Raw genomic sequence first — 16823 nt, forward strand, 5'->3', positions numbered from 1 at the left:
CTCAACTTACATCTCCACCTGGACTTGAATTAAGTCAGCTATAACGCCTATATGAGGACAGGGGGTCTACATGTGCACCGACCATCCAAACTCACACACAGAGTTCTTGACATTTTTTCTCCCTAGTGCTCGCACTCATGAGAGGAACCCAGTCTGCATAATTTGGCGCTCAAACAGCTCATGCATCCGCACACACACACAGACACACACACAGAGAAACATACTAGAGTGCTGACTAGCAGAAATAGGACACAGAGTGTACAGAAACACTTCCTTCATCAGTGTCCTAGACTCCTGAATGAATGTGCCATTGATAATGTGGTGCTGTGAGGCCCCATTACTCTGATAAACAGTTAAAGCAGCATTAAGGCATGACACGGCAATCAATAAGAGACATATGAGGGTAATGGTGGTGTGTGTGTGTTTGGGGTTGTTAATGCTGGGTGCTCATGTCACATTAGTGAACTACAGAAAGCTGCACATTTGCGTCAAGGAATTTGGAATGAATCAAAAATATATAAATATTTATTTATATATTTTCCTTTTGTAGATTTTTCACTAAAACACAATAATCTATATTTGTGGCTTAACATCTTGGCCATTGTTTTTTTTTTTTTATATAAACCTATTTGGATACCCATTAGCATGTTTTTTCTTTGTTTTTATTGTTGCATACTAATCAGTCCACCTAGATCCAACTACTACAAGCAGTGTAGTACAACTACTACAAACTAAAAGTTGCCATTATCCCATAACATCCCAATTAATCTTTAAACCTGGACGCTTGCTTGTCACCAGTGGTAGACAATAAGAAAGTAAATGGAATTCGTTACTGTAGTTAAGTAGCGTTTTTGCGTGTATCTGAACTTTACTAAAGTATTTCGTTCAACTTTACTACATTTTAAAGTCAAATATGACATTGCTCAACTACATTTTGCGAAATCAGTCGTTCCATTTTATTTATGGGCGGATAAAAACTGGTCAATCACGCAGCAAGCCACCAATCAGGATCGAGCTCGTGCGCCGTTTTGAACTCGTTTTGACTGCTGCTTGGTGGTCTCTACTTAGCACCAACACACAGTTCAGTGTCAGAATAAAAAATTAATTATATTGAGAGAGTAATAAAGAATGGAATAATCTCCAGACTTCACCTGGCCACAACACCCGTGGCCTTATTTGTGCAATATTTTTTTTTAAGTATATGAAAAGGTTTGGGGCTCATAATAATCTTACTAGATATAAATCAGTGTTTGACTCATTAATATTCTATTAATAGAATTTTTATGCTAAGAGTAACATTAGAGTCTTTTCACATAAACTGAGTATATTATAAGAGAAACATTATACCCGTAATAATTCATAGTACTTTGAATACTTAATTTGAATGCAAAAGCTTTTGTAGTTTTACTCAAGTGAAAGTTTAAAGGGAGCACTTTTACAGGAGTGATATTTCACCTACTGTATCTCTTGGTCCATCACTGATTGTCCCAGGCAGCCAGACTATCAATTTAATCCACTCTCTTGGTTTAGTTGTAAAGACATAAAGTTGGCCAATACCTCAAGAACGAGTCATAATTCTCTCCAGAATCCATTCTAAATTGTGATATTCATCATCCTAGCATATACATTCTTCAGCGTGAATTGCGAAGCTTTGCGTACCTGTGCTGACCCCCGAGTTGGCGATGACGGTGGCCTCGTTCCACTGGTCGGCGCTGGACACAGAGTAAGAGCGCTGGTGCATGCCATCCGGCCGGCTGTTAAAGGACACCAGACTGATGCCACTTGCCATTTGGGATGCTGAAGAGCTGCTGGTCACGGAGCCTAGAAAAAGCGATAAGGAACTAGATGAAAGTCTAGTTCTCCCCGGAACAAATTCTTACTGCCTTAATAAGAGGCACCAATGAGGAAATGATGAATAGGACTCGATGTCACTGACTACTGACAACCATACAGACATCTTTTTCAATACAGAACACCCCCAATTTATAGATTACCAAAATAAAGATGTCACACCTTCTAGATATTTATAAATACAAATATGCATATTCTATTCTAATTATATTTGTCTAACAGACAAGAGGTGGAGCTGGAGATGGCTGAAGATGGTGAGGTTTTCGTTGGGAGTGACAAAGTTGGACAGGATTAGAAACTAGTTATTTTTTTCGCATGAAGGACATTTTGGAGACAAGGTGAGGGAGGCCTGATTGAGAAGGTTTGGACATGTGCAGAGTAGGGACATGGGGTATCATCCTGAGGATGGAGCCACCAGGAAGGAGATAAAGAGAAAAACCAAGGAGGAGATTCATGGATGTGGTGAGGGAAGACATGCAGGTAGTTGGTTTGAAAGATTTAGATGTAGAGGACATGGGGATATGGAGACGGATGATCTGCTGTGGCGACCCCTAATGGGAGCAGCCGAAAGAAGTTGTTGTTTTATTCTCACTATAGGGAATTAGAATGACTGGTTTAAGAATATAAATTAGGGCTGAAATGATTCCTCCAGTAACTTGAATAATTCGAACACAAAAAAAGCTTTGTTTAGTCCATTTATCTACACATGGAGCATTTTTACTGATGCACCACCCACTAAACTCTGGAGCGCTCTGGACAGGAAAACAAGAAGACGATGCAGAATGAAACAAGGGAGGAACGGGGCAAAAACAGCGAGGGGCGAGGAGATACAGAAAGAAAATGACAAAGTTTCCAAAGTTTGAAATCATTTAAAATTTAAATATAAAGAAAACATTGTATAGTGTGTTTACTTTTTTAAATTATTATTAAATTAACTTATTTTTTATTTATTTGTATTTTGATATAATACGGCAATTAAATGCATTAAATGGGTTTAGTTTTCACAGATATTCTTGTGCGCAATTTTAGCAATTAAAAATGCTTATTTTTCAAAAAAGGAAACAAATTACTTGCTCATTAAGAGACCTGTCTTTATGGATGAAATAGATTACTAAAATAATCAATAGCCACAGCATTAATATAAACACACAGCCTGGTAATCCTCTGCATGGAATACATGAGACATATGACAAAGGGTTCTGCAGGTTTCACTAAGTCAAATGTAAGATTGCTTAAGACCTTTTTAGAAGCATTAAGAATGAAATTTAAGACCTATGTAAAGACATCAAAAACACACACAAATACGCTGTTAGCAACTGTTAGCAAGCCCTAACTTCATTTTCCTGCTAATCATTTATGCTAATAACAGAAATCTGATTGGCTGTTGCATGTTAGTCTCATTTGTTGTAAGAAAGCAAATTGTATTTGGACTAGCAGAAGAAAAAACTAAAACACCAAGGAAAGTTCAAAGTGCTGCAGTTCAAAAAGCATTTCAACCAGCATTAAGAGGTAGTGTTACATGGACATCGGAAAATTAAAACCTATTTTAATTATTTAAGAGAACAGCGAATCTAAGACATTTTGAAGTATAAAATGTAGATTTTTAAATTGTAGACCTTTTTAAAAACTTGGAAACCCTGATGACAGTCCTGAGGACCTGTTAGTTTAATATTCAGAGAATGATGCAGAAATGTACAGCCAAGCATTCCTCTAAAAAACAAAGAAACAAAAAACAAACAAAAAAAAGACGAGTATGTATTTCAGTGCAGAGTCACAGCCACAGCCACGGGCCTGCTGCAAAACCGCACTGAATGAAATGTCAGAGCTCAATTTAATCTCCTTTGAAGCTGGAGCTGATAAATCGGAAGCAGGAACCTTTGGAGAAATGGCACACGCCGATCAGGCTATTGGCTGATAGGCTACGGTTTTTTATATTAGGGCCAGAAAACTAAACATGCTGTGTGTTAGGGGCCGGAAGGGTCTCTCTCTCTCTCTCTCTCTCTCTCACACACACACACACACACACACACACACACACACACACAGAGCTATTCAGCATGTAATGGATGGGCCAGTGTGTAATTGGAGCACACCCAAAAAGAGATATTATAGATAAGAGGTCCTTCTGATTGCTCTGGCAACCCAGCCTAAGAGTCCAATCCCTGACGTACAAAAGCTTTCATTACCTTATGAGTGAGTGAATTATTGTTCTTCTCCCCCCGTCCCTTCTCTCTCTCTCTCTCTCTCTCTCTCTCTCACACACACACACACACACACACACACACACACACACACACACATTAGTACTCATTTCAAAGCTGGCTGACTGGAGAGCCAGCACTGATTACATTAATATTCATGACAATAATTAGTACATGTATTATGGGTCACTGAATATTCATGCTATTAGTTTGGTCCTCCCGGAGCTGTGTGCCTGTGTGCACATGCATGCGCGTGTGTGTGTGTGTGTGTGTGTGTGTGTGTGTGTGTGTGTGTGTGTGTTTTGTATACACACAGAGCATTTTGTAATCCTTAGGGGGGTTTAAAAGATGTTCAGTTTTTGCGCATTCTTAATGGCAAACATCTCAATAGTTGGACAGTGTTTCATATTTATTACACAGAAACATGCTTGATTGTTATATTAGTCAGTAGCGCAACATAAATAAGTAATGATTTAATACTAATAAAAAACGGAAAAGTATTGAATAATGGTCAAACGATTAATCAAGGCGATTTTTGGCATTTTTTTTTGTATTAATCCGAATCGGTGACTGTGCTGCAAATAAGGCCGATTATTACACAGGAGCGTCTGACACACCAAACCTCACCAAACATAACTCTCCCATGCCAGCAGGTGGCAGTAGGCTCTATTCGGCATCCAAACAGAAAAACTGAAAGAGCTAGAATATATAGTATGTGAATATATGAAACCAAGCAACTTAAATACCTGCCACGATCATTAATAACTCATAAGTGTAGCTTTTTCAAATATGTCTGCCAAGTTGCAAAGACAAGAGCAAGAATTACAACAGGCGTGATCCATTTTTTTCCCTCTCGTGTGCTCATTCGCGAAACTAATAAGCCAATCGAAGATTCCTTTCTCGCCGACCAGAGCCAACGCTGCGGAAAAAACTACCGCTCAAACACCCCAACATTTCCTTCTTTCTTAATCTAGCCTTATATATTTCATTGGTTAAATATGATGCTAATTCTGGAAAGAGAATGTAAATAACATTTGAAGAGAGAATGGGATTACATTTTTGGAACTATATTGATAGAGTCTTCAGCCACCCTTAGTTTAGGCTACAGGTAGGCACGGGGACCAGAACCTGGTAACAAGTGCACTGGAATTGGAAAGGCTTGTGTTCAATAAACATTTAATTTAAGCGATTTTCTGTATCACGTCTTATTTATTAACGGTTATATTTTATGAGATGAAGGAGGGGGGGAATACAAAAAAAAATCGAAAAAAAAAAAAAAAAAAAAAGGCGACATCAGATATCAGCCAATCGGCTGCCCTGATTTCCAAATATCGGCATCAGCCAGAGAAAAACCCATATCGGTCGACTTCTAGACAGACAGACAGACAGACAGATGATTAAAATTTGTAATAAACATGATTTTAATAATCCATGTAAACATACACTTCCTTAACACTTCAGCCAGCTGACATTCCGCTATATGGAACAGCACTGTGAATAAATGCATTATTTTATGTTAACACAAGTAATTTTCTTTGCGAAGTGAGTGTACACTAATATTTACATGTACCACTAATGCACCAGTATATCAGTATATGATAACTAATTGATAAGCAAGACTACTACTGTTCGAGTGTTACCTGGGGCCTGCGCGAGTTGCAAGTTGCTCATGTCCTTGGCAAGGCCGTTTGTTTTGGGGCCGGGGGCTGCGCAGGTTGAGATGGCCCTCGGGGGTCTTTTCCCTGGAACCTTGACTGTAGTGCGCAGCAGGTCAATCTCTTTCCCGTGTACATTCTGCATGTAGTCCTAAAGCAAAATGGCAAAATGTTAAAAACTATAATATGTAGTGCTATGCAGTTGCGGCACGAGCACTGTGGATGATAATGCGGTACTTCAAGACATTTGTCGAATACGCATTCACAATATAACAAACGTTGTCTTCATATTCAAATATAGAATGTAGCAATATATACATAATTATTCCATTAGACATTTTTTATATATATATATATATATATATATATATATATATATATATATATATATATATATATATATAAATTTAAATTTAAATTATTCCTGCACCTGCTGACTCTGCATTATTATATATGTGATAATTACATTAACAATGTACTCATATAATATGTATACTAGTAATATAATATGCACCATATTGAGTTTAGTTAGGGGTTGCATGAAAAAAAAAATCAAACTGTATATTACTCTCAGAAAAGCGTTTCATAACTTTATTTGGAACCACGCTATCATGTTGCCTATTTTCTGCTCATGAAGAACCGACATAACTTAGTAGAATCATGTATACCAGGTACTCAATGCCGTATATTCCATCTTGGCATGTGTTACAATAGCATATGATGCCATGGCTGCCATGAAGCAGGTGCGTGTGAAAATTATTAAATGCTCAGTGCCTCTTCATTGACTCATTAAAGGAATAGGGATGAGAAATAAGTCCACCATGGGAAAATATAGTCTACATTTGCATTTACGCCCGTGTTTAAAGATAAATCAGCCTACAACTCTGTTGAGAGTCTTGCACATCAGACGCATGTAGTTTTGTACATCAGACGCATGTAGTTTTGTACATCAGACGCTATACCACTTGCATCTACGTATTGAGAAGAAAAAATAACACCATTAGAAACGTGCGCGCGCGCATACGGATCATGCTGCGCCAGTGTGTTTCGGTTGCCGAGCGGGAAGCCTGTACGTGGCGCGTGGCTTTACTCGCGTCGATGATGAAAGTTCCCCGATGCTAATGGGGATGCAATTACCGACCGCAAGCTGTTGGCCCGCCGATCCTGAAGGGCTCTCCTGTGGCTTGTTAAGCCGTGTTGAGAGCACTTGGCTTTGAATTGCCCTTTTGTAAGCCTGCGCTAAGGGACAGAGACACTCGGCTCTTGTCGTCGACACACCACACACACACACACACACACACATAGTTTTCTGATTGGCACATGGCCAAAGTGCAGCAGCAGTTGGTGGTCTGCTCACACACACACATACACACTCCCACACAAAAAAAGTGGCTGCTGCTTTTTTTGAGTTTGAGAAACCCTGCATGTATAAGCTATCGAGTGACATGTGCTTCTGTGTCACATCAAGGCCAAGTGCACTGGGAAAAAAACGATACGCAAGTGAGCGCGTGTAACAATTAAACCCGGAGACGGACACTTGTGGGATTAGAGTGCCTCTTTTATCTGAAGTGTCTGAATAACTTAAGCTGATGAAAAGATCATGTGAACAAGTCACAATGCCTGTAAGACAGATGTGATTAAATCCCATGCTCTCCAGAGATGCATATATTACATTCTATAATATGACTGTCTAAATACTTAGCTTACTTGAAAAAAAATTCAAAAAAATAAATAAAAAACACACACACACACACACACACACACACACACACACACACACACACACACACACACACACACACACACACACACACACACACACACACTCTCTAGATGAATGTTAATTTGGGTGAATGAGGAAATGCCTGTTAGGTGTTAGGACCTCAGGCTTCTGTGGTTTCCTTCAGGAGGGACGTGTTTGGTGCTGATTATATTCCATCTATTGCGATCAACTTAATTAGCTGCATTAATGTGATTTTTTTTCCAGTGGAACAATTAGGAGGATCGAGTTTCATTCTATTAGCCTCTATAAACACTTTAATTGAAGCCTCTGGAGCAGTGCTTGGTGGGAAGTGGGACATACTGTGCCTGAGAAGCCTAAATATTCCAAATCCACTTGCTGACATGCTGCTTGCTAGCAGTACAGTCAGATATACAGTCAGGTAACGTAGCAAAAAAAAAATAATCATATGGATGTTTCTGAATGACCGGGATACAAGAACATATCTCTAAACTCTCTATAGTTGTTTGTGCAACAATAAAATTATAATATACAGCATAGCAGAAACAAGCTCTTGTTCTTGACTGAAGATTGAACTGGGAATTACATAAATTACATAATTACACAAACATAAATTGACAAGCAAAGAATTTATATTTTCCGCATATCAAAATCTGTCACATTTAACGCAAACCGAAGGTGCAGTCAAACCTAATCGTCCTTAAAGTGATGTAGATATTTTGGGTTTGTTTTCTATTTGTTTATTCTGGTAAACTAAAAAAAAAAAAAAACGCCTTGAAAAAGATACGGATGTCAGGCGAGAAAACACTGCCTGTAGTCTTCATTGAGTAGATGACTTTTGCAGCACAACTGGAAATAACAACAGCAGCATTCTTCTCTTTTTGCTTGTTAATCCAACATACATGGATTTTCCGCAGCGCAACAGCTTAGCATGGCTCCGGTTGTGTTTAATGCTTCAGTGTGGAAGGTCTTATCTACATAAAAAAATGCCCTCGCAACCCAAAGTTAATGCAATGTTGAGATTCTTTTCAGTCACTGCATATAAAATAGAAGGGTTCACCTAGAACAGGATTGAGATCATCAGTGAAAGATGGACCATTTTGGTCTACACTCAAACAGAATAGCACACTATGGTGCCACACTAATTAACCAACTCATTTATCTTTAAACTTTTTTCCATTTTTAAGTTACACATATATGAAGAAGTAAATGAGGATATAGATTGGGACAGTAATTAATATAAACAGTTACGGTGGCTTTGGACCGCAGTTTGCATGAACACATCTGCATTTAAGCGCCTCAACAATGATGGAACTGTAATGATTGGATATTTGGTGCCACCCAGATTTGTATGGGTTCCCTTTTAAATCTGTATCCTCTCAAGGTTTTCTTCCTCATACCATCTAGGGTTGCAAAATTCGGGGAAATTTCAAAACGGGAAACTTTGCATGGGAATTAACAAGAAATACTGGGAATTTACAAAATTGCAGGTTAGCCAATAACAGATTTAATTTCCTTTCAGTTCAATTTCGACCCTGCACATTCAACACATGCACACAGCACACTTACTGCAGGGCTTTTACTCCCTACATGCACTCTGCATTGATCCATAGCGTAACAACTCATTTCTTGCATCGCACACACAAAATAAGTAAACTTTTTTGACATTTTGCCGATTATTCATGTAAATTACATCAATATTACAAAACTTTATGTTTAACCCTGTGTGTAAGCTTTTGTGCAACAACATTTTTTTCCATCCCTCTGCAACCCTAATACCATCTCAGGGAGCTTTTTAATTGTCCAGGCACCACTGGCTCCCTCATTAGGGACAAACTAATAATAGTTAAACTAATAGGTGCTAAACTTATACATTCCAACTTTATAACCTCTTTATCTCTGTAAAACTGCTTTTGGAAAATCTGTTAAAAGCGCTCTACAAATAAAACTGAATTCAATTAAATATTGTAAGCAAACTTGATCGCAATGCTGAGCGAATTATAATAAAAACTAAAACGATGCTAAATGAGTCAAATACTATACCACGACAAATATCACATTCTAATATTCATCCAGGCTGCTCTCCCTCATTTCACACGCATCTGTCAATCTCATTCCAGCGCAAGTCAGAGAAACAACTCGAGACTCGAATCAGTCTGAATGTGTTCCAGGGTAGACAGAGGAGAGAACAAGTGATGAAGTGGCACAGGATGTCTAATCATGCCTACGTGTGTGAAACACTAGCCAAGCTGGCAATTAAGACGAGCTGTTATGGCTTAATACGGCACATCATCGGTGCCAGCCGCATGGAAAACAGGAGACGAGGGAGCTGGTAATTAACAGCATGGATGCACAGATCATGCCAGCGTTGAAGCCGTGCAGAAATCTAAATGTCTGTGTATTTGTGTGTGCGTGTGTGTGTGTGGTGGGGGGGTGCTTACATGTAGGCTTGGGTGGTAAGTCAGAACTCCGTTGTCACAAAGTGTCACATATTTCTTTTTCCACTCTTTATTCAGCGACTTGCCGCTCCTCTTCATGAGCATTCCCTGTAACACACACATACAAACAATAGGTTATAGACAGAGTAATACACTACATGGACTAAATTATTGGGACATCTGACTTTTCCCAACCATATCTGCTTCTTCTCCAAGGTGGAGGCACACCATTTTATAGGGAATAATTTTCTTCACTGTAACTAGGAGGCAAACCTGTTCCAGAATGACAATGCACCTGTACACAAAGGCAGTACCATGTAGAAGATATAGAGGCAGAGCACGAGTGGCCTCCTATAAAGCTCTGACCTTAACCCTACTGAATACCTTTGGGATGAATTGGAATGGTGACTGCACCCCAGGTCTCAGGAATTTACTAAACACCCTTGTGGCTGAATGAAAACCTGTGGGATGAATTGTAACTCCAGAACTCCTTAAACTAAATAAATACCTGACTTCAAATCCCAGCCACACTAAGCTGCCTCATACAACTGAGCATCTATGGGGCAGCTTAGTGTGGCTGGGATTTGAAGTCAGGTATTTATTTAGTTTATGGAGTCCTGAAGTTACAATTCATCCCACAGGTTTCCATCCAGGTTCGAGGTCAGAGCTTTATAGCAATAGCATATCATTATGGAGCTGGCTTTGTGTCACGTTGAAACAGATTTAAGTTTCCTAGCTTAAAGGGAAACGGTTATGCTACAGCCCATGAAGACGTCCTAAACGATTCTTTGCCTCCAGCTTTGTGGTAACAGTTTGTGGAAGAACCACATATAACTGGAAAAGTCAGTGCTACATTATTCGGCAGCATCAAAATGGTCTAAGGATGAACAAACACTGCAGTCAGTCGGGTTCAACATCACAATCAACTGCTAACAGAAACGCACATTCATCGAACACTTGACTCTAGAATTTGGTGAAAGTGAGCCTACACAGATGCGTCGTGAGCTGCTCTCTCCTCTCACGTGGCTGTTTAAGGGTCGGCCGCCCACACCTCGGTTCAGCCAAATTGATTAGAGGAGATGAGGGATAAAACCCGTGCACTGATTAGCGATTAAGCGGCGGCCGTGTCACTTCGCTGGACTTGTTAAACATTAACACGCAGACAGGATGGATATTAATAGAGTCTGTGACCCAGCTGCCTCATGCCACACACAAAATGAAGCAGGGAGCTGGATTTGCTCTCCATCACTCAAACATCATAAAACGGCCATTTCCCCGAGTGTCACACACGGACAGACCCGCTGCAGTTCAGGTGGTAATTGGTGTCTAAACAAAGCTTAAAAAGGAAGTGTAAGAAATGATGCACTGAATTGCCTGACACTTACTTTGCTGTGCTTCTTGCTCTATGAACGAGTGATAACAGGCTAATTGTTGCCTCAGACTATTTAAAGCTTAATCTACGAGAAGGAGAAGGAATATCCTGGGATCAGTCTAGCGTAAAAGCTGTAATGTGCCTCAGTTAAAGCAGCAGTGCGAATATTTTTTGTTCCTGCACCAGACAGATGATTATTACGTTAGGTGGCAAATTCAGTAACCGCCTGCTGGGATTTGTTCTTTTTTTTTTTTTTTTTTTGTGCCATTTTCTCCCAATCCTACCAGTTCTCCACTGCGGCAGGAAACCAACTTAAACAGAGAGAAACTAAGAAGATAGAAAACAAAGAAGAAAAACAGATGGTGAAAGTGAAAAAGGAAAAAAAAAAATTTACAGAAAAAGAAGGAAAGAAAGAAAGAAAGAAAGAAAGAAAGAAAGAAAGAAAGAAAGAAAGAAAGAAAGATACACAGTGAAAGAGTGAGAAAGAGATAAACAGATTAAGAAACAAGCAAGGGAGACTATAATATATAGAAAAATTAAAGCAAGGAAAAAAAAAGGACTGTGAAATGAAGAGAACAAGAGACTGAGAGAAACAAAAAGAAAAGATATGCACTAAGAAAAAGAAAGAATGAGGTAAACAGATAGAGAAAACACAAATCACAAAGCAACCCTGCAAGAGCGAGCTGGCCAAAAAAGTGATATAAAGAGAGATGTAGAAATAAATGCAGGCGTGACAAAGAGCGAGAGAAATACAGATTAAAAGATCAAAACAGAAAAGAGACAGAAACAAAGAGAAAGACAGGAAAACAGGACAAGCTGTAATAAGCAAGCTGTATAAGAATACAGATATAGAGATTGAAAGAAAAATTCAGAAAGATAGAGAAAATTGGCAGAATAAGAGTGGAATAGAGAAAAAGGTAGAATAAAGAGAATAAAGAGAGAGAGAGATGGATAAAGAAAAGATTATGTGAAAGATGAATACAAAGAAAGAAAGAAAACATCAGAATGTATGAGTGTGACTGTGTAAAAGAGAGTGAGAGAGAATAAAGGAAGAGTAATAGCTGAATACAGAGAAAGAGACGGAAACAGCGTCAAAGAAACCAAGAAAGAGAAAAAGGCAGAATAAAGAAAGGGGGAGAGAAAGAAGGAGAGCGAGGGGGGTATAAGGAAAGTAAAAGTTGAATACAGAGAAAGAGAGGGAAACTCCGGCAGAAAGTAAATGGCAGAATGTGAGAAAAAAAGGCAGAAAGAGAAAGATTGAGAGAAGACGACAGACAGCATGAACAGAAAAGCGTTGTGTAAAAGAGGGCGAGTGAAGGAGGAGGAGGAGAGTGAGAGAGGGAAGTAAGAGAATGATGGCGAGAGCGTGCGGAAGAGTACAGAGCGATTGTTTGCCGACGGAGCTCTCAGCAGGCCTGTTGTGTTGCTCCGAGTGGCCGTGATGTCCTCCTGCGCTGCTATCGCACATTCATTAGGAAAATGACAGGCGATCATTTTGCATGGGAGTCTAATTGAACGTCACGTCGGCTCGCTGATGGGAGTCGCCGCTCATTATTTAAGGTGCCAGGTGCCGGTGACACCCCGCCTGCCCCTATTTTACCTGCCACGGTGTGACAGGCTGCAAGGTCTCTCCGTCCCAGAGAAATGGGGGCGATAAATAAAAGTGCTTCCTGCGCGTTCCTCGGCCGGACTACACTTCTGTTCCCTGACAAGCTTTTATTCGCGCATTAACAACACCGGCACTTGAAACCGTTTACTGCTTCTTTACTGCTACGTCAATATCGACAGGCGCTGAACAGGTGCAAATGAATGGAGATTCATAATAATATAGTGACTTCAGTGATCAACTGACGAAGATCGAATACACCACTTTTTGTGTTTGTGAAAGACTGATCTCAAACCCAACAAAAGCTCCTAACCTCCTCCATGAACGCTCCCGAGATTCGTTACCACTATCTCCTCCTTCACTCCGAAACAAAAAGCAGGAGGCCACGTTGGAGATAACTGTCCAACAAAGAGGCAGACGTCCACCCAGATGCCGGTTCATTGTTCTAGGGGAAGCCTGAGAACAGAGGGCTAAATTGAACATGTCATCTCCACACACACACATGCCTCCGGGCCTGTCAGAGTCCCTCTGTGTGGTGTGAGGGAACCGGTTAGGGGGCTATCTGTCCGACGCCGGAGGTGCTCTATCACTCTGGGCATCTGATCCGGCCGGCGCAGACATCAAGAGGCCCTGATTGCACAGGACATTTATCATTAACAGATGCCTAAACCGCTGATGTCCTGAGCAAATCCTGACAAAACCGCTGACAACCGTACGCCCAACTAACCGATTTCTTTGGGGGGGTGGAAGAAAGACACTGAACAGAGCACAATTTTTCAATAAGCACTACAGAAATGGACACAAGCAGCCCGTGAAATGTCAGACAATTTTCTGTCCCGTTACTTTAATTTGCCAAGGAACGTGAATTCCGCAATGAAACGATTCACTTTAATTCAGTGTTGGATGAAGCTTAGCTGTCCGTCCTGCCGAGCAATACCTCCCCAACAGTGACAATGTCACATCAAGGTCAAATGGAAGACGGCAAAGATATGACTGGTGGAAAATCTCTCAGAAATCTAGCCAAACAAATATAAAGACCATCGCTATGACTACAAGAAACAAAACAAACAAACAAACAAACAAAAAAAATAAAGCAAAATCTCATTCGCACTAAGTCAGCTCGCATGACAAACCTGCCGTCTTGGCCAAAATGGCTCGGAGCGGTGACAACCTTTCCCAGGGAAATGATTTTTTTTTAATCCGGCGGAAGGCGGATCGCGTCGCAATCGTTAAAGGCTTGATAGCGGGTCTTTAATATTCACCGTCTTAATTAGGGCTGCAGTTAATTTCATTAAATTCTTTCGGTGCTAAATGAAGCAGATTATGAGACATCTTTTATTGCGAAGCGTGAAATTACAGCCTGCCCGCTGCCAATGGCAGGGCCAAATTAATGAATTACAGGGTAAATAACACCCGAATTAACCATCCAATTTAACTCCTTATAGAGCACACTGCTCAGAGGGGGGTAAAACTTTGTCAAATTCGCACAGCTCAGCGCCCATCCATGCACCGCAACACACAATTACAACCACGGCACTCATTTCCCTTTATGATGAAGAGACTTTGCAAAGAGGTTTAAGGGGCGCACATGATAAAATGCTGCATAAGAATTCCTTCAGATTCAGATATATGATGCTTTAAAATCATACAAACGGGACCTTAAAAAAATAAGGACAGAGGGCCATGAAGGAGAAAAATCGGACAGAAAGATACGTGCTTCTGTTATGAGAATGAGTGATGGGTGAGGAAGTCAAAACAGCCAAACAATCATGTCTGCTCCACAGCCTATTCTTGCTGTTCTCTTCTCCAGCTCGAAGCATCCTTCAATTAGCGCAAGTTGCTGACATTAATTTGTTGTAATGCTCTCGCAAAAAAAAAAAAAAAACTCCTCTGTCAGGCGCCTGACAAAGGCTGGTGCAGACCTCTCTGCTGTAATTATCAGCTAATTAAGAACGCGGAACAGATGTCGACCCGCTCAGAGTCGCGCAGGGTCCGTAAACAAAGCTGGCGACCATCACAACAGTAGTTAGCAGTCTTACAAAACGCTCGACAACTCAATAACAAAGTCGTTTTCAATATAAGCACGTCTGGGTAACTAAGACTAGACAAAATAATTCGGTGGGGCTAACGTTCAGGACTAAATAATTAAACAAACGGGCAATCACTTGTCCGTCAAACACTACAGAGATCGCTGCCGTGACCGGACACACATTTATAGTCAATAAGAACAAAGAGTAGTTGGGGGGGGTCAGAGCTAAAGGGGGTGATTGGAAGAGCTCGGAGTGCTCGCAGTAAGTCCAGGTGCCACCGCTGACCTTGGCACACCCCCTCGGTGGGGCCGACGGCAGGCGCAGCGCTCCTCTTCAGCTTAATTGGTGCCGAGTGGAAGCCCGCCCCAGCCTCATTACCGCCGGCCCCCGCTTGCACCATTTTAATGAGGAGCAGGTTCTAACGAAGCCATTTCTACAAAGGTCTTATCTCAGCTCAGAGTCAACCTTCAGCGCAAGAGGAAACAATAACTGGTAATAAGATTCTCACTAGCAACAAATAAACTACAGCAAAGAGTGAAAAACTCTTAAGGGTCTTGCTCAAGGGCTCAGCACTGGCAGCCTGGTGGATCGGTAAACCATGAAATCATGATCTTCCGATCAAAAGTCCAACATCATAACCACATTTCCCCATGTCGTATATATGACAACAAGCCAAGCAGGAAAAATCGGTTCTTGTAGCTTCACTAATAAAGTTTGCACCAACACAACACTCAGAAAAGGTAAAGAACAGATAGATTCTAGGTTTCATTCTTGGTTGATATTAAAAATTAAAAACCAGTAAGAGGAGAGTGGTTTGAGTAGAATGGATGGAGATTCTTTGGCTATCCAACTAAAATAAATCTGCAACGAATTAAGACTTTATGGTATGAAGGAAGATCAAACGCCACATGTGCATATTCACAAGAGAAATCCTGGCGCAGAAGGGTCAAATCTATTAGTGTCGAAATGCTGGCCTGTGCCTCCTGTGTCTTGTGGCAGATGAAGTTTAAGTATTTGACTGCTGAACTAAAGTTTACACACAACGGAAATGGGACAAAAAAAATACAAGATTTTGTTGAGGCATCAGAAAAGGAAGGCCAGACTGGATGGAGGTGATAAGATGTAGTAGTTCCAATAACCACTCTTTACAGCTGCGCTGAGCAGAAAAGCATCCTGGCATAAAGAACCTTAAGGAAAAAAAAGGACCTTTTGAACAGTCGAGAACGAAAAGCTAAAGCAATACTATGCACACATCCACTATCAATGGGCAGTTCCATTTAGCCTGTTGTCTTGTGTCGCCTCAGCTTCCTCTTCTTAGCTGACAGGATTGAAACTCGATGCGACCTTGAACTTGCTCAGGGGGAATTAATTTGTCTACAAGTGAGAAGGTGAGAAGTCAGTATACTGTAATAAATATAAATCAGGGAGTAGAACTTTACATTTACATACACTACCTGTCTCTCTAAAACTGTTTGTTTCAGATCCAGAAACCATGCATAATGATATTGCGCTGAAAGATGCTGAAGCAGAACCCTGGACAGTTCTGATGTCCATGCTGCTCATTAGATGACATAATGGCGTGGCTGTTAAATGGAGAGCGGGAGGAGAGCGCAGGCCGTGAGCAGCGCAGGAGGGAGCAGGGAGACATGATGTATGCAGTCCACTGATTGATCTTCTCATGAGATGACAGAGTCTGGCACCGAAAAGCTCCCTCATCCGCATAAGTATGTGTATATGTCTTGGTGGGGGCGTGTAGCGGCTCCTTATGACACTGGAGAAATTAATCCCTCGTTTACAGACCTGCAGTGTCAAGAGACTGAGAGATGCTCGAGAAAGAAGGCTCTGTGCCAAGCCCACCATGACACTCATGCACACACACACACTACATAAAAAGCAAAGGCTCTTTCCAATATACACCTAAACACCATT

At 40.7% G+C, this 16823-nt stretch overlaps 1 protein-coding gene across 5 annotated transcripts in view; it reads right to left on the reverse strand.

Moving 5' to 3' along the window:
- agap1 (ArfGAP with GTPase domain, ankyrin repeat and PH domain 1) overlaps positions 1 to 16823 on the reverse strand; it is a 142860-nt gene that overhangs the window by 35738 nt on the left and 90299 nt on the right. For all 5 annotated transcript variants that reach the window (XM_046845849.1, XM_046845842.1, XM_046845834.1 and 2 more), the window contains 3 exons: positions 9890 to 9994; positions 5693 to 5858; positions 1660 to 1821 (listed from right to left, as the gene is read on the reverse strand). In XM_046845849.1, coding sequence (XP_046701805.1) covers positions 1660 to 1821; positions 5693 to 5858; positions 9890 to 9994 — 433 coding nt within the window. The remainder of the gene's footprint in view (positions 1 to 1659; positions 1822 to 5692; positions 5859 to 9889; positions 9995 to 16823) is intronic.

This window comes from Silurus meridionalis, chromosome 1, assembly GCF_014805685.1.
Source record: "Silurus meridionalis isolate SWU-2019-XX chromosome 1, ASM1480568v1, whole genome shotgun sequence".
Classification (NCBI taxonomy): Eukaryota; Metazoa; Chordata; class Actinopteri; order Siluriformes; family Siluridae; genus Silurus; species Silurus meridionalis.